Source organism: Theropithecus gelada, chromosome 20 (assembly GCF_003255815.1).
Source record: "Theropithecus gelada isolate Dixy chromosome 20, Tgel_1.0, whole genome shotgun sequence".
In the NCBI taxonomy this organism is placed as follows: domain Eukaryota; kingdom Metazoa; phylum Chordata; class Mammalia; order Primates; family Cercopithecidae; genus Theropithecus; species Theropithecus gelada.
This window is the reverse complement of record NC_037688.1, coordinates 16,168,436-16,186,376: the sequence shown is the minus strand read 5'-3', so window position 1 is coordinate 16,186,376 and position 17,941 is coordinate 16,168,436. Positions and strand designations below refer to the sequence as shown.

Below are 17,941 nucleotides of genomic sequence, written 5' to 3'. Positions count from 1 at the left end.
CCTTGTGCCTCAGCCTCCCAAGTAGCTGAGATTACAGGTGTGCATCCCTACGCCCAGATAATTTTTTGTATTTTTAGTAGAGATGGGGTTTTGCCATGTTGGCCAGGCTGGTCTCAAACTCCTGGCCTCAGGTGATCTGCCCACCTAGGCCTCCCAAAGTGCTGGGATTGCCGGTGTGAGCCACTGCTCCCTGTCTACTCTGCATCTTTGACCCTCGGTTTTTTCATTTGTAAAAGGAAGATGTTGAACAAACGTAAACCTGGCCTAAACGCATTCACATTCACATTTTTAAACTGTGTGGACCAAACAAAGTCCACCTGCGAGCTACCTAAGCTCATAGCCACCGTTGTCACCTGGGCACTATGCGAGGGGTCAGCAAAACTTTTCTGTAAGGAACCACATAGTAAATATTTTAGGTTTTGCAAGCCCAGAAGCAAAATTGTGGGTATTGTGTACTTATATTAACAAGAGAAAAAAATCCTACCAATGTTTTATCGATTCAATTCAAGATATAATAATTGAGTACAATATTTTAGAACATAGGTCTACTAATGAAAGAAATGGAATTTCTAAGGAAGAAACCAATGTTGCTTCATTTGGTTTCCAGTTAGTGTTTTCTATGATCAAATTGGTTATAAAGGTTCTTCTGTAATATCATTCTTAGCTCACAGGGCAGTGGGTGGGGATACACTGGCCTGTAGTTGCTGAATACTACATTAGATGGTCTCTAGCAGGGTAACCAGATGGCCTCGTCTGTTGGGGCCAGGCCCTTTGTGTGCCTATAGTCTCTGCCTAATTATTAATAGTGCCTCTTTTCCCTCCCAAAAGGGTTCTGTTTGGATGATACATTATTTAGTAGTTTTCTGATTTATAGCTAAGACTGCTTTCCTTTGCAGGGTTTTAAGCAGGAAAGTGCTTATAATGTGCTCAAATTAAACAGGGCTCTAAATGTGGTTAGTTCTCAAAACTCACCATCCATAAAAATCACTTGGGGAATTAACAACAACAATAAAAAAGAAAACAAAATAAATAAGATGCATAGCCCTTACCTCCTAATTCAATTAGTCAGACTAGTCATCTATCTATCTATCCATCCATCCATCTACCTACCTATCATCTGTCTATCTATTTTTTTTTCTTTTTAAAGAAAAACCCTCGTTCTCACACACAGCCAGGGTTATGGGAGCATTCAGGAAATTTCAGGACACATGGCTTGACAGTGAGGGGGCACCTAAGCGCTGTATGAAACTGGGGTGCACAAGAACCTCCCTGTGGCCAGAAAGGTGAGTATGGAAAGCCTTGGGGGAGCCTTAGGCATCAGGGATGGCCTTACTTTGTAGGCATTGAGGACCTGCAGAGTATTTCCAGATGAGAGCTTTAGCTGGGTCAGTTCTTGATTCCTTGCTTCAATTGTTTCGAGAAATTGAGCGTTCTCTATCTTCAACTGCTGAAAATCAACATCATGAAGGGCCTCACCCACCTCTTCTTTCTACAGCTCAGAAAGATGAAAGAAACGATGATACGTCAGCTGTGATTCTGAATGTATGGCTCACATCTTGCAACTCTTGATAAGACTTTGGAGGTCAGTCACCATTCAGTCATTCAACAAACACATATTGGGCATCTGTTTGGTCCCAGGCATGGTGTTAGGCACTGGGAATAGAGATTTAAGTAAATACAATGTTCCCTGGCTCCAGGCAGTGCATATGAGGGTTTTCAGATAAGCCATTGACTCAACAGTACGGTGCAGTGGGATGTGTTGTTCGGGGGAATGTGGGGGAGTGGGGGCAGAGGGCACACAGATGTCGCTAAGCCAGGCCAGGGGAGGATGAAAGACTGAGTCACACACAGAGGACATCCCACAGTGGGTGGTGCCTAACAGGGCCATGAAGGAAGAGAAAGAATCAGGCCATTTAAAAGTTGTTTTTAACATGAAAAATCCAGGACAAGCAGCCCATAGATTCCCCCATCTTTGATCTGATATTTCTGCACTGCAGTGCCCAAGTGTATAAGGTTCCCTCCCTGTCCTGGCCCACCTTACCAGCCCTGCCAGGTCTATGCCACTTTATATCTGTGGCAGACAACAGACCAACTTGGGAACTGCTGTTCCTCACTCCCACGCCTCACTCATGCTGTCTGTCCTATCTCCTGGGATTCATCTTCTTCCCCTTTCCAAAACAACACAACTTCCTTAAGCCCCAATACAACCATTCCTCCAGCTCCAATGCTCCCAACCTGTTTTCCACACTGGAAGGTGATCCCTCTCTCTGCTGAGCCCCTGGAAGCTTTAGCTCTGTGATCCTTGGTATGTAGCTTCTTCTTTTTTTTTTTTTTTTTTTGAGACGGAGTCTCGCTCTGTCACCCAGGCTGGAGTGCAGTGACACAATCTCGGCTCACTGCAAGCTCCGCCTCTCAGGTTCACGCCATTCTCCTGCCTCAGCCTCCCTAGTAGCTGGAACTACAGGCGCCCACCACCATGTCCGGCTAATTTTTTTGTATTTTTAGTAGAGACAGGGTTTCACTGTGTTAGCCAGGATGGTCTCAATCTCCTGACCTCGTGATCCACCCACCTCGGCCACCCAAAGTGCTAGGATTACAGATGTGAGCCACCGCACCCGGCCAGTCCTTGGTATATAGCTTCTGTATACAATTACACATACACACCTTTTCTCACAACACTGCTGTCCACTAGTCTAGGAGCTCACAAGGGCAGGGCCCATGTCTGTGTCATCTCTGTGTAGCAGCGGCATTAAGGTTGAAGATCATCCATCTACTCCCTATCTCCAGCTTAAAGCCCCTCTTCAAGATGCCCGTGCTTGCATGAACCTCCAAGTACCAGGAACTGATGATCTGCAGACAGCTCCACTGGGACCACTCACTGCAGAATTTTTTCTTGCACTGAACTCAAATCTCCTTCCCTGACACCTCCGTCCACAGACCCAGCTCTGCTCTCCCTTCCTGCTGCAACCCTGAGCACTTGGAGACATGGCTGTGGCCCTCCTGGGCCCTCTCTCCTCGGGCACATCAGTCCCAGGCTCTTGGATATGGTTTCTATTCCCGACATCTGGCTTGCTCTCCGATGTGAACTCTAGTTTGCCAATTCTTCCAAGGGTGGGGCTCACCCTGTGACATGACACATGTAGGGGCCGCTCAGACACAGCAGAGAAAGTCTACCCCTTCCTTGTTCTGGGCACTGTGTTTCTATAAGTGCAGCCTACGCCATAGCATCACCACCAGCTGAGCTGACTTTATCAGGTACTCTGTGGCTAAGCCAACCTGTACCTGATCAGGTATTTTGGGGGATCAAAAGTGTAGGGTGTTACACTTGTCCTTCGTCACTTCATGCTGTTAAATCTGTCCCAGCTTGCTGAGGTCTTTCTGGATCCCAAGTCACTCAAGCAATAGTGCCCCAACGTGTTAATTCTCCTGCCCAGTTTTGTGTCCTTGTCAGTAGCCCCCTTTGATGAGCATGCCACCAGTGCCCAAATTCAAGTTAATAATAAAAATATTGAGCTAGGAAAGGACGGAACCATGTTTGCCTTACTGCCTTTCATCAGGAGCCATTAGGGTCAGCTGGTGGCGATGCTAGACACATCAAAGCACATATAACTGTGCCACCAGGCCATTTTCCCAGAAAGGGCCAACGAGTATGTCTTGAGGGTCTTTTAAATTCACACCAACTCTGTCTACAGAAAACCTCTGATTTGCCTGCACAGTCATCATATGAGTTTCCTATTGCTGCTGTAACAAATCACCACAAACCTGGTGGCTTTAATGCAAATTTATTATCTTATAGTTCTGGAGGTCAGGAGTCTGAAATGGGTTGGGAGGCTCAAATCAGGATCTCAGCAGGGCTGCATTTCTTCCCAAGGCTCTAGGGGAGAATCTGTTGTTTCCTTGTCATTTCCAGCTTCTAGAGGCTGTCTGCAGTCCTTGATTCCTGGCCCCTTCTCCCTAGCATGAAAGCTCATCACTCTGATCTCTGCTTCTGTTATCATAGCTTCTCCCACCCTCCTGCTTCCCACTGATAAGGAGAGAGATTATATAGGGCCGACCCAGGTAATTCAAAACCATCTCCCCATCTCAAGATCCTAAATTAATCACATCTGCAAAATCCTTTTTGCCATGTAAGTTAATGTATTTACAGATTCCAGGGATTAGGATATGGACATTTTGGGGTGGGGGTGGGAACCTTATTCAGCCTGCCATGGTAACCTTAAAAAGAAACAGAGAGAGAGAGAAAGGACCACATACCTGCCTCAATTGTGAAAGCAGTTTTTTCCTCTGAACTTTGAGAGAAACATTTTTCAAACGTAATTTCTCCTTCATATTATCCTAAAACATAAAGGCATATTTTAATGCATTTAATCTATTTCTCTCCTTTTTCCCATTGGTTTGAAAAGTGGATGGTTCTGGGGCTGCAAACCAAAACTTGAGCCCTAACATTCTGTCACTTATTTTAGGTCCTTTTACTTCTACTTAAGCTGGGGCTGGTATGATATTTCATGACCAAGAAGCAGAGGACATTGGTTTTGCAACATGCAAATTTTACATTGCTTTCAAAATCAAGATTATTTGGCTGTATGCTACTGTAGGGGTCTTTCCTGACAAAATGATCTTATGATTTTTGGTCTTGTATTCCCATGGTAGTTTACATAATTTTTATTACTCTTAACATGTTAGGGTTAGTAACCCTACCTTGTCTCCAGGATCTAAAGCTTGACATATTGTAAAATCTCTGGAAATGAAGGTTACCCCCCAAATTCTCCTTTTTTCTCATAACAACCCAAGGTCTATCTCCTGATAACAAAGGATCTCAAAGAGCTTTAGATTCACCTGTAATCCCAGCACTTTAGGAGGCCAAGGTGGGTGGACTGCTGGAGTCCAAGAGTTCAAGACCAGCCTGGGCAACACAGTGAGACCCCATCTCTATAACAATTTTTTAAAAGGTTTTTTTTAAAAATTTGAAGAAGAGATTTACCTGTCCTACTCCACAGTCATCTGTCTAGACAGGCTGGACCAGACCAGTCTCATACCTTTCTCAAGAAAAGATAACAGATCTTGAAACAAATAACAAAACAAAAAACAGAAATCAATCTGAGGTACTGTTAATATACATCCTGCCTGGCTGGTGTTAACCTTGATAAACATGCATTCATTCATTCATTCATTCATTCATTTATTTTTTCTGAGATGGAGTCTTGCTCTGTTGCCCAGGCTAGAGTGCAGTGGCGTGATCTTGGCTCACTGCAACCTCCGCTTCCCAGGTTCAAGCAATTATCCTGCCTCAGCCTCTCAAGCAGCTGGGATTACAGGCGCACACCACCTCACCCAGCTAATCTTTGTATTTTTGGTACAGATAGGGTTTCACCATGTTGGCCAGGCTGGTCCTCCAGCTCCGATGATCCGCCTGCCTCAGCCTCCCAAAGTGCTGGGATTACAGGCGTGAGCCACTGCGCCCAGCCATAAACATACATTTTAAAACACGCATATACACATACACTTTCAGGGATGCAAAGAAAATCTGCATATGTGGGCAACATTTATGGTAGACCAAATGGAGCTAGGCTGCTTCACATGGATGATTTCTATAACATCCCTGCAAGAATGTTTTTTCCCTTTTTAAGCTCTGTCTGCCAACTCACCCTCCGGCGGTTCGTGTCCTCTATGTATTTCATCACTTTCTGAGTGGCCAAAATACTCCCTTTCTTCTTGGATATGGCTTTTAGAATATCTTTTTCAAACTCATGCACTGCTCTCGCAACTTCATTCCATCGAATTTCAGCCTCCTCAATGATCGCCTGGGGGATCAGCACAAAGAGAGAAGAATGTTTCCAGCAATCTTCAAGGATGTGTCCTCTAAGAAAACCTAAGTTCCCAGGCCTCTTTGTGTCCCAAAATATGTTTCTTCTTAGTCTTAGGAACATATCCTTAAGATACAAACTTGACTATTCAATGTTATTAGTTAAAAGCATTCTTTGAAAAATAGAATCCATAAAAAGAGAGCAAACAAAAACAGATGTCAGGTATCTATCTTTTTTTTTTTTTTTAAATGGAGTCTTGCTCTGTCGCCCAGGCTGGAGTGCAGTGGCACAATCTCGGCTCACTGCGACCTCCACCTCCCAGGTTCACGCCATTCTCCTGCCTCAGCCTCCCGAGTAGCTGGGACTATAGGTGCCTGCCACCACGCCCGGCTAAATTTTTGTATTTTTAGTGGAGATGGGGTTTCACCATGTTAGCCAGCATGGTCATGATCTCCTGACTTTGTGATCCGCCCGCCTTGGCCTCCCAAATTGCTGGGATTACAGGCGTAAGCTACCGCACCTGGCCTTTTTTTTTTTTTTTGAGAGAGTCTTGCTCTGTTGCCCAGGTTGGAGTGCAGTGACACAATCTCAACTCACTGCAACCTCTGCCTCCCGGGTTCAAGCAATTCTCCTACCTCGGCCTCCTGAGTAGCTGGGACTACAGGCACCCACTACCATGTGGGTGGTGTCTCTTAGCTAATTTTTGTATTTTTAGTAGAGAAGGGTTTCACCAAGTTGGCCAGGTTGGTCTTGAACTCCTGACCTCAGGTGATCCGCCCACCTCGGCCTCTCAAAGTGCTGGTACTACAGGCATGAGCCACCATGCCTGGCCAAGGTATCTATCTAAATATGTATTTCCATATTTGAGATTATTTATCCATTAAAAATATCTGTAAGGATATACATCAATACATGAACCATAGTTACATCTACAGAGATGGATTAGTGGGGAAATAAAGAGGCACTCTTATTATATTTCTGTTACTTTTAAAAAAAGACATTATACTTCCAAGCCTGAGTATTTGAGGGGGGAGAATGGAAAAAAATAAAGAAGATATTATAAAGTCAGGTATGGTGCCCATAGTCCCAGCTGCTCAGGAGGCTGAGGCAAGAGGATTGCTGGAGGCCAGAAGTTTGAGGCTGTAGTGTGCCATGATCGTGACTGTGAATGGCCACTGCACCCCAGCCTGAGCAATGCAGTGAGGCCCCATCTCTTAAAAAAAAAAAAAAAAGTTATAAAATGAATATATGTATTGACATAAAGAGATGTTGTTAAGTGAAAAATACAGTTTACAAAATAACATGATACTATTTTTTAGAAGAAATTCATATATGCATAGAAAATTATCTAAACTGTAGGAGGTAAATGGAAAGTCAACAGAAATTACCTGTGAGTGGTAAATTGTGAATGTTTTCAAATGTTCTTTTAGCTTAACTGTATTTTTCAACATTCTACAACATAGATTGCCTGGAAATAAGAAAACACTTACACACACACACACCTTACTATAAAAAATAAAATGGAATAGTATCTGTAGCCAGACTGCAAATCATCCTAGTTCAGACTTTTTTTCTGGGCACCAAGAAGCAAAAGCATTTTCACTGGCCGACCTCAGGCTCCAGCCTCTTTCCAGCCCCATCATCTCCACATGGTAGAACATCAATCCACCTGAAATGCTGCTTTCAACACATTGCTCTCCTACTCAAGTATCCTCAGTGAGGTCCAGCTTCCTAAGACATCAAAGATAAACTCCTTGGCATGGCTCTCAAGAAATCATTGCCTTACTCAACCTGACTTCCTAAAGCAGCCTCCAAAGTAGCCTCTTCTCTAATCACACCAGCCTCCTCAATGTCATGAGCTCACCATGCTTGTGCCCACCTCCACTTCCTTGCCCATGTCATTCTCTTTACCTGGGGTGCCTTTCTTTCCCTGTACCTTAAACAGATATCATCATTCTTCAAGATCATGCCAAGTCCCTTTTAAGCCCTACCTCCTCAACACATTCTTTTTGACCACTCTAGCCCATACTGATCTCTGTCTCTGCACTTGATGCTTACATTGCACAACCTAGCAGGTCAGGATAATGCTACCACATCCCAACCTCCTTTAACTTGCTAGAATTCAACAATGCATGTTTGGAAAGAGAGATAGGAGGGGTGGGAGAGTGGGATCAGTTGATGTATACAGATGGTTGCATCAATGAGAGAGACATGAGTCTACTGATCGGTCCCTCTTGAGACAAGTGTGATTCTGTGAATGCCCACATTTAGAAACAGAAAAATAGAAAACTTTAGAAATAGAACAGAAGTATCTATTTTTCATACAACATGGGTCTCAAATGCAAGCCAACAACGTCATCCTGTGGGCAACCGAATTAACAGTGATGTTTCTTCTCTGGAGGAAATTGACTGTATTGGACTCACTAAGAGACACTACTATATTAGTCTGTAACAGGGCATGAACCATGGGCATGTGTGCCGTATAGAAATGCTGACCTAGGGGCCGGGCGCGATGGCTCACGCCTGTAATTCCAGCACTTTGGGAGGCTGAGGCGGGTGGATCACGGGGTCAGGAGATCGAGACCATCCTGGCTAACATGGTGAAACCCTGTCTCTACTAAAAATACAAAAAAAAATTAGCCAAGCATGGTGGTGGGTGCCTGTAGTCCCAGCTACTTGGGAGGCTGAGGCAGGAGAATGTCATGAACCTGGGAGGTGGAGCTTGCAGTGAGCTGAGATTGCACCACTGCACTCTAGCCTGGGCGACTGAGCAAGACTCCGTCTCAAAAAAAAAAAAAAGAAAAAGAAGAAAAAAAAAGAAATGCTGACCTAGGGACTTTTCACTCAGGTCACTGACTGTGATGGTTAATATTAGGTGTCAACTTGACTGGATTCAGGGATGCCTAGATGGCTGGGAAAGTATTGTTTCTGGGTGTGTCTGTGAGGATGTTACCAGAAGAGACTGATATTTGAGTCTGTGGACAGGGAGGGGAAGATCCACCCTCAATGTGGGTGGGCACCATCCAGTTGGCTGCCAGAGCAGCTAGAGCAAAGCAGGTGGAAGAAGGTGGATAAGCTTGTGGACTGAGACTTCTGGCTCTCCCTCTTCTTCCCATGCCCGACAATTCCTTCCGCTCCTTCTGCCCTCGGGCATCAGACTCCAGGTTCTTTGCCTTTAGACCCTGCTACTTGTACCAGCGGCTTCCTGGGGGCTGAAGGGCCTTCGGGCACAGAGTAAAGATTGCACTGTTGGCTTCCCTGGTTTTGAAGCTTTCAGACTTGGACTGAGCCACTACCGGCTTCTCTCTTTTCCCAGCCTTCAGACAGCCGATCGATTGTGTGGGACTTTGCCTTGTAATCATGTGAGCCAGTTCTCCCTAATTAACTCCCTTTCATATATACATGTATGCTCTTGGTTCTGTCCCTCTCGAGAACCCTAATACACTAACTTAAACCTCAAACCTGTTGTATTATTAAGAAATTACTGTAGGCCGGGCATGGTGGCTCACACCTGTAATCCCAGCACTTTGGGAGGCCAAGGCAGGAGGATCACGAGGTCAGGAGATCGAGATCATCCTGGCTAATAGATGAAACCTCTTCTCTACTAAAAATACAAACAAATTAGCCAGGCGTGGTGGCGGGTGCCTGTAGTCCCAGCTACTCAGGAGGCTGAGGCAGGAGAATGGCATAAACCCAGAAGGCAGAGCTTGCAGTGAGCCGAGATCACGCCACTGTACTCCAGCCTGGGCAATAGAGCAAGACTCCATCCCCCCCCCAAAAAAAGAAAGAAATTATTGTAAAATTTTAAGAGCATTTAGGGTTATCGTAGTTATGTCTTCTAAAAGAATTCATATATTAAAGATATATACTGAACTATGTACAGAGATTCACTAGGATTCACGTCCTAGTAACCCAGCCAGATGAAGGGAAAGTTGATCAACCAAAAGAGGCCATATGTTGATGATCACTGCACCCAGGTGTTGAGTACATAGGGGTTTGTTGTGCTAGCCTCTCTACATTTGTGTATTTTTGAAATTTCCCATTAAAAAAAAGTTCAAAAATATGTCGTCCCCACAAGCAGGTGGTAAGTTCCTTGAAGATAGGCCCTGGATTCGCCTCATCCTACTTGTGTTTCTTCTAAAGCCCCAACAATCACATGAACCCACTCTAGATACCTCTTGATGGGGTGGAGGTGGGGAGCCTGGGCAGGACAGGCTGCGCCGGGAGGAAGGTGTACCTCGTGATGCTGCATGTCGCGTTCCGCATTTGCCCTCATGTGCCGTAAGTCATCCTTCGTGTCTTCCAGCTCCTTTTGTACCAGCTCAAGTTTTTGGTCGACAGTCAGGCCCACCCCACGGTCCACACCTGTCCGGGATTTGGATCTACGCCTGCCTCGAAACTGCAACCCAACAGAAACAAAGCCATTGTCAAAGAGGAATTAGTAATGAACCAGCCCAAGGTAGGCATCGAAATGATCCTTTGACCTGCTAGAAGTTCTCCAGAGTGACAGCCGGGGAGAATAAATTCACGGTAAAAGGATGCTGGATATTAGGCCTGAGCTGACATTTATTTCTCAAGTCATCGTAAGCCCCTGCACTAAATACTTCAAAGGCCTATGTTTGACAATGAAGTGAAAATAAATAAGGGTAAACATCTTGAGGTGGAAAGGCTGTGAACCTGCTATAGACTAACATTCAAGTCAAGGACAGGGGAAGCTCAGAGGTACTTCCTGAGCTGAACACAGGAAAGAAACTGCATCCGTGGGGGACTGTGTTCAGCAAAACAGACAAACAAACATCTTGGACTTTCTATGCATTTAAGGCAAAGGTCAGAAGTGGGTGGTCCAGGGTACATATGGGTTTGCTTGGCCTTCAAAGGATAAGCCTCCACAGATAACCCCTTTGAGACAAGGGCCTGTGCCAGGCCTACTTTCCTCATTTAGGTGGCTGGCTGGGCCTTGTAAACAGTTGAGTCCCTTAATTTAAATGATTTTTTTTTAAAATTCTTTTGAGACAGAGTCTTGCTCTGTTGCCCAGGCTGGAGTGCAGCAGTGTGATCATAGCTCACTACAGCCTCAAACTCCTGGGCTCAAGTAATCCTCCCACCTCAGCCTCCCAAGTAGCTAAAACTTCAGGTGCATGTCACTACATCTGGCTAATTTAAGAATTTTCTTTTGTAAAGATGGGGTCTAGAAATATTGCCCAGGCAGGTCTCGAACTCCTGGTCTCATGTGATCCTCCCACTTTAGTCTCCCAAAGCGTTGGGATTACAGGCCTGAGCCACTGCACCTAGCCAAAAGAAATTCTTTCAAGTAAACTAAGATATGCTGGGAGAGTCAATCCACTATTAACTGAACCCAATTTCTTTCGTAGTCACTTGAAAGAGAAACCCTAGAGGGCAAAGAAAAATCAAAAGTAAAACAGGGAGAAGAAGGTCCCATGGTCAATTGGCCATAGAGGGCACACCAAAGGCAGATACACAAATGCCACTTGCATTTAAGGGGACAAACAATAAAAGAATGTTCTAGATCTCCATTGTGTACCTGTGCATAATCTGCTGCTGACATTTTAATTTCTGATAATCGTGAAGGTCGCTGATCCCTGGGCTCCAGTTTAGCGTAATATTTCTCAAACATCTCAGTCTCAGTTCTGAGAGCAGAGTTTACATAGCTGCAAGACAGGGTACCTGAGTAAGTTCTAGTAATAAGAGTTTAAACCCCAAATAACTAGTGTTTAATAACTAGTGGACCTGCAAGACCCCTTAACCTCTTGGTGCCTTAGTTTCCTCACCTATAAAATGGGTATAAGAATAGAACCTGGCCGGGCGCGGTGGCTCAAGCCTGTAATCCCAGCACTTTGGGAGGCCGAGACGGGCGGATCACGAGGTCAGGAGATCGAGACCATCCTGGCTAACACGGAGAAACCCCGTCTCTACTAAAAAATACAAAAAACTAGCCGGGCGAGGTGGCGGGCGCCTGTAGTCCCAGCTACTCGGGAGGCTGAGGCAGGAGAATGGCATAAACCCGGGAGGCGGAGCTTGCAGTGAGCTGAGATCCGGCCACTGTACTCCAGCCTGGGCGACAGAGTGAGACTCCGTCTCAAAAAAAAAAAAAAAAAAAAAAAAAGAATAGAACTTTAGGGTTCTAATAAGGAAGACAAAGCCTCTGGGACAGTGCCTGACACATAGTAAGTGCTATATATTTGATATTTTTATTAATATGTTTAATGAGCCATAAAATTCAGAACACTAGTATTACATTGAAAATTGTCATAGGTTTCAAGTATCATTGAACCCATTTGGGAAATTATTTCTGAATTACTATATATTATATATATACATATTTTTAAAATTTGTTTAAGAGACAGGGTCTTACTCTGTTGCACTCACTGTAACCTTGAACTCTTGGGATCAAGCAATCCTCCTGCCTCAGCCTCCCAAGTAGCTAGGACTACAAGTGCACAACGCCATGCCTGGCTAATTTAAAAAAATTTTTGTAAAGGTGGTATCTTGCTATGTTATCAAGGCTAGGCGCCAACTCCTGGCCTAAAGTGATCCTCCCACCTTGGTTTCCCAAAGTGCTGAGATTACAGGCAATAATAGTCACTGTGCCCACCCTGAATTACTATAATATTGAAGTTACACACACCCACAATCTTCAGATGTTTCCTTTGGTTTATGTTTTTCAGTTCTTTTATTTCCAGCACCCAATAGATGAAAAGTATCAACCAGAAGTTTATCATAAACTGTGGAAAACTTTGAACAGAGGAAAAGAAAACATACCCAGTTTATCCTGTATATGCCAAGGTTATAACCTTTTTAACTTCTTAACTTCTCTTATGTGTGTATGTGTGTGTGTGTTACACACACATATATATGTATATATATATTTAAGAGAGAGAGAACAACTTTGATGTTTTCATGTGTTATTGATCTATTACATTGGTGCAAAAGTAACTGCAGTTTTTGCTATTACTTTTAATAATTCCTGTTTGGCTGAATTTTAAGACTAGTGGGGCCAGACGTGGTGGCTCACACCTCTAATCACAGCACTTTGGGAGGCCGAGGCAGGTGGATCACCTGAGGTCAGGAGTTCGAGATCAGCCTGATCAACATGGTGAAACCCCATCTCTACTAAAAGTACAAAAATTAGCTGGGTGTGGTGGCAGGAGCCTGTAATCCCAGCTATTCGGGGGCTGAGGCAGAAGAATCACTTGAACCCAGGAGGCAGGGGTTGCAGTGAGCCAAGATCATGCCATTGTACTCCAGCCTGGGCGACAGAGCAAGTGAGATTCCATATCAAAAACAAAACAAAACAAAACAAACTAGTGGAAAAGGCTGAATGGAAAACACAATCTATCAAACTAGCTTGCTTTTTCAGCATATATCATGCTCCAGGTGTGTGTAGTCTGTGGAGTCATACCTGAGTTTGAATCCCAGCACTACCACTAACTGTGTGAACCTAGGGAAGTGACTTAACCTCTGTGTCTTTGTTTCCTTACCCCCACCTCCTAGGGTTGCAGTGTCATCATATAAGATCATATATGTAAATGCATGGTACATAGAAACACTCAAAAATGAGAACTATTAGTAATAATACCTCAGTTCTGACCTAAAGTATTTGTAGCTGTGTAGAAGTAACATCTATTCAGCTGCTAGAGCTAGGATATTCTGTGCAAGACCAGCAAGTCGTACAACTAAACTACATCATGGAATCTTGATATCCAATTTACTTGCTATAGTAGTAGATATAAAGTAGACTGCAAAACTAAAATAAAATAAAATAAACGCAGACTATTGGGCCAGTCATTCTTTACTATCCATCTCCATGCTTATATCCAGGTTCAGGCACACGTTGCCTCATACTAAAACCATCTCAGTAGCTAGGTTTCTATTCTGCTGCCGTGTTAGTTTTATCACAGATTTTTTTTTTTTTTTTTTTTTTTTGTGAGACTTAGTCTCTCTCTGTCGCCCAGGCTGGGGTGCAGTGGCACAATCTCGCTTCACTGCAACATCCGCCTCCCAAGTTCAAGTGATTCTCCTGCCTCAGCCTCCAGAGTAGCTGGGATTACAGGCACGCGCCACCACGCCTGGCTAATTTTTGTATCTTTAGTAGAGATGGGGTTTCACCATGTTGGCCAGGCTGGTCTCAAACTCCTGACCTCAAGTGATCCGCCCGCCTCGCCTCCTAAAGTGCTGAGATTACAGGCGTGAGCCACTGTGCCCGGCCTTATCATAGAATCTTAGCATCAGAAAAGGGCTTAGAAGTCACCTGGTCCAACTTGCCTCTGTAGAATTGTGGATCGGCTAAGCACACCGTCTGGCACGAGAGAGACTCATCCGGCTGAAACTCTCACTTTCCCAATTACCCTCTGGGCTTCCCACCACCGGCCCCACCCCCTCGCCCCACCACCCGGATCTAGCTCCACCAACAGCTTGTTGGTTCAGTGGTGGTGGAGACGCAGGAGCAGAGGCAAAGTCTCCCCAGTGCTCAGTGCGAGCTTGGATCTTCTCCATGCTAGTCCCCAGGTCCGAGGCCGCCCCGGGAGGAGGGCCCAGGAGGAAGAGGGGCGGCCCCCAGGCGCGGGCCGCGGTACCTGAGCTCCTCCACCAGCCTGCACAGCTGGATAACAGGTAGCTCCTGCTCCGACCCTTCATGGGAGTCGGAGAGGACGCTCTCGATCTCATCATCAGTCATCACTCTACCGAAGTGGTCCCTGCCAATGCCGTGTGCCCAGGAGCTCCAGGTGCCGGCGCCACACGTCACTCCGGCTGCGACGCGGCGATGCGGCGGCGCGTTACCCGGGCGACCAGACGCGAGGAAAGGGGTGGGGCTTCCGGTGGCCCCTCCCCGCCCTGCCCAGCCTGTCTCCGTGCGGACCCAGCCAGTTTGCTGGCATTGACCGCACGCCTAAGTGCGTTCAGTTTCACTTCTTTAACAATAACTCTTAAATTGATAGTAATAATAGCAGCTGCTGTTTCTCAGCACTTACTGTGTCCTTGGCATCGTGTTTAGCATAGTTTTTGAAAAACCTTCGCCACAACTTTATAATGGTATCTTTCACTGTCTCCATTCTCCCAATAAAGAAACTGGGGCCCAGAAAATTAACACGATTTATCAGTGTCCTTTTTCCCCTGTCCCACTGGGAGGCCCCTGCTCTGTTCACCTGGGGCTTCCTACATGCTAACAGCAGCTCCTCTCAGATATTAACATCCTGCATTTCTGGAAGGAAAAAACGTGGCTGATAAAAATGGGTATACATTCAAGAGACATCCCTAAATAGTTTCTGAATATCTACTGTGTCCTTAGTATCCTAGGGGGAATGTCTGCAAAAGACCATTCTGATCCTCAAGGAGCTTCCAATTAAATGAGTGAAACAGCCTCTAAACAAGCCGCTGGAACCTGGGGTGCAGACAGCAACATCATGCGTCACACTGTGCATCGTAGTCATCTCCTTAAGTCCTCAAAACAATCTGGTACAATTGATATTATTGCCGTCATCTTACAGATCAGAAAACCAAGGAATGGAGTAGCTTAGGTTCCATTCCACTCAAGAATGGAATCAAGCTCCGGTGGAACCCAAAGTCCGTGCTGTTAACTTCTACGCTGATGTGAGACATGGTAAGGATCAGGGAGGCAACACGGGAGCTCTCTGCTCCCCATCGGGATAAAAGAGGACAGAGGGCAGGACGGGGAGACTTCTCCTAGGGAGGGTGAGCTCTAGATGTGCTTAGAAAGCAAGATGTGATAAAGTGCTTGGGGTGCGTGTCAGCCACCTTCCCCTGCAAGGGGCATGCATTAGCACTGACAGGCACTCCCTAGATCTGAGGGAAGGTTTTTGTTTTGCTGCTCAGGGTGCACAAGGTTGGGACCAGAGTAGAATTACTGGAGATGGCAGCAGAGAGCTGGAGCCCTACCACCTTCTCTCTGGCGGTAGGCCTCTTTAGGTTCTAGGGACAATGCAGACCACATTTAGGAATACTTAATATGTCCATATTCAAGGTGACACAAATGGATGCTATCCCCAGGTGACATAAAAAGGTGCCAGCTCCAAGTGTACCCAGAGCAAGAAAGGGCTCTGTAGCAAGTTGAGAGGCTATGATGCAAACAACCCTGCCAACTGGGCTGTGTGATACAATAGACTCTATGGCATTGGGGGTATCCGTGGTGAAAAAACATGCAGCAGGAATCTTAAAGCAAGACCCAGCAGGAGAATCACAGCAAAGGACCCAGGATTCTGAAACAAGACCATACAATCCACAGCAGAGAATTATATGTCTTTTGAGAAATAACTCCTGGCCTGTTACTATACCCTGGTAGAGACAGAACGCTGAATATATGGGGTACCAAGTGACCATGCATCCAGTCCTGCCCTCTACCAGCTGGGTTCCGCTGGACCCACTGAGTTATTAAGCAGGACAGGCCCAGCCTCAGTCCTGGAAATGGTTAATCCAGGGTTGGGCCTCAGCAAGACCAGAGAGCATGAGTAAGCTGCATGAGCAGGTAGCCCAGACCAACGTGGCACCCACCACATTTGCACCAGGATCCCTCCCCCAGCTCAAATGTATGACTATATTTGCAGGGGCTTGGGGAGGGAGTTCACGACCACCTGGAAGAGAAGGCAAAGGCTTGAGCTCAGTTTACAGATGGGCTGGCTTGGAAGCCAAAAATGGACAGTGGCTGCATTACAACCACTTCACAAAAGGTAGTGAAAGACAGTGGAAAAGGAAAGCTTCCCAACTGGCAGGGTTGTGAGTGGTCTTGCGGCTGGTCATCTATTTTGTGTGGAGAGAGAAATGGCCCCAGGGGACGCATCTAATTGGAAACTGTTTTTTAAATTTTTGTTTTTTTGGAAGGGGGAGTTTATTTTTACTTTTTTGAGACAGGGTCACACTCTGCTGCCCAGGCTGGAGTGCAGTGCAGTGGCACATTCATAGCTCACTGCAGCCTTGAACTCCTGGGCTCAATCGATCCTCCCACCTCAGCTTCTGGAGTAGCTGGGACTACAGAGGCATGCCACCATGCCTGGCTAATTTTTTTTTCTTTCTCCCTCTGTTCTTTTGTTTTGTTTTGTTTTGTTTTTGTTTTTCTGTAGAAATGGAGGTCTCGCTATGTTGCCCATGTTAGTCTGGAACTCTACCCTTCAGAGATCCTCCTGCCTCAGCCTCTCAAAGTGTTGGGATCACAGGTATTAGCCACTGTACCTGGCCTAATTGGCATCATGGACTCAAAGACTCCCCATCAGGCTGGCTGGAACTTTGTTAGCGCCGTGCTTTGATCTGGGATGGCTGCTCCCTTGCCCTCCCTCCGTCCTCTCCCAGATGTCATCACAGTGGGAGGCTGTCCTTGTCTACTCCAGCTTCCTCTCCTTTGTCCATCACAGACGCTTTCCCCAAGAAAGAGATCTCTTCATGTCTAATTTTATCTTGGTTTGGAGGACTCAAACCAACACAAAGAATAAATTCCAGTCTTAAAGATATTATTCTAATTTGGTAACATATTAGATGTATGAACTAAAATTTGCACTTGCCAAACAAAAATATTGTTTGGATCACCTTGCTGTTCAAGCTGCTTTACATGTTTTAAAAATTGTGGTTAAAAAATACATAACATGGCCGGGCGCAGTGGCTCATGCCTCTAAATCCCAGCACTTTGGGAGACCCAGGCAGGTGAGAAGAAAAAGAAAAAAAAATAACATAAAATTTACCATCTTTTTTCTTTTTCTTTCTTTCTTTTTTTTTTTTTTTTTAGATGGAGCCTCACTCTTATTGCCCAGGCTGGAGGGCAATGGCATGATCTCAGCTCACTAAAACCTCCACCTCCTGGGTTCAAGCGATTCTCCTGCCCCAGCCTCCTGAGCAGCTGGGATTACAGGCGCCCGCCACCATGCCTGGCTAATTTTTTGTATTTTTAGTAGAGACAGGGTTTCACTATGTTGGTCACGCTGGTCTCAAACTTTTGATCTCGTGGTCCGCCGGCCCCAGCCTCCCAAAGAGCTGGGATTACAGGCGTGAGCCACTGCACCTGGCCTGTAAAATTTGCCATCTTAACCACTTCTTTTTTTTGAGACGGAGTCTGGCTCTGTCACCCAGGCTAGAGTGCAGTGGCGCGATCCCGGCTCACTGCAAGCTCCGCCTTC

The 17,941-nt window shown here is 45.6% G+C and overlaps 1 protein-coding gene across 2 annotated transcripts in view; it reads right to left on the bottom strand.

The window, feature by feature from the left end:
• The window catches only part of CCDC113 (coiled-coil domain containing 113), a 30,691-nt gene extending 16,113 nt beyond the window's left edge, over positions 1–14,578 (bottom strand). The window contains exons 1-6 of one of the 2 annotated variants that reach the window (XM_025370362.1): positions 14,399–14,578; positions 11,347–11,473; positions 10,042–10,203; positions 5,646–5,801; positions 4,255–4,335; positions 1,334–1,489 (exon numbers count right to left, since the gene is read on the bottom strand). In XM_025370362.1, the coding sequence (XP_025226147.1) occupies positions 1,334–1,489; positions 4,255–4,335; positions 5,646–5,801; positions 10,042–10,203; positions 11,347–11,473; positions 14,399–14,499 (783 nt within the window). In that variant the 5' untranslated portion in view covers positions 14,500–14,578. The remainder of the gene's footprint in view (positions 1–1,333; positions 1,490–4,254; positions 4,336–5,645; positions 5,802–10,041; positions 10,204–11,346; positions 11,474–14,398) is intronic. The other variant, XM_025370363.1, reaches the window with a different exon arrangement.
• Positions 14,579–17,941: the final 3,363 nt, after the last annotated feature.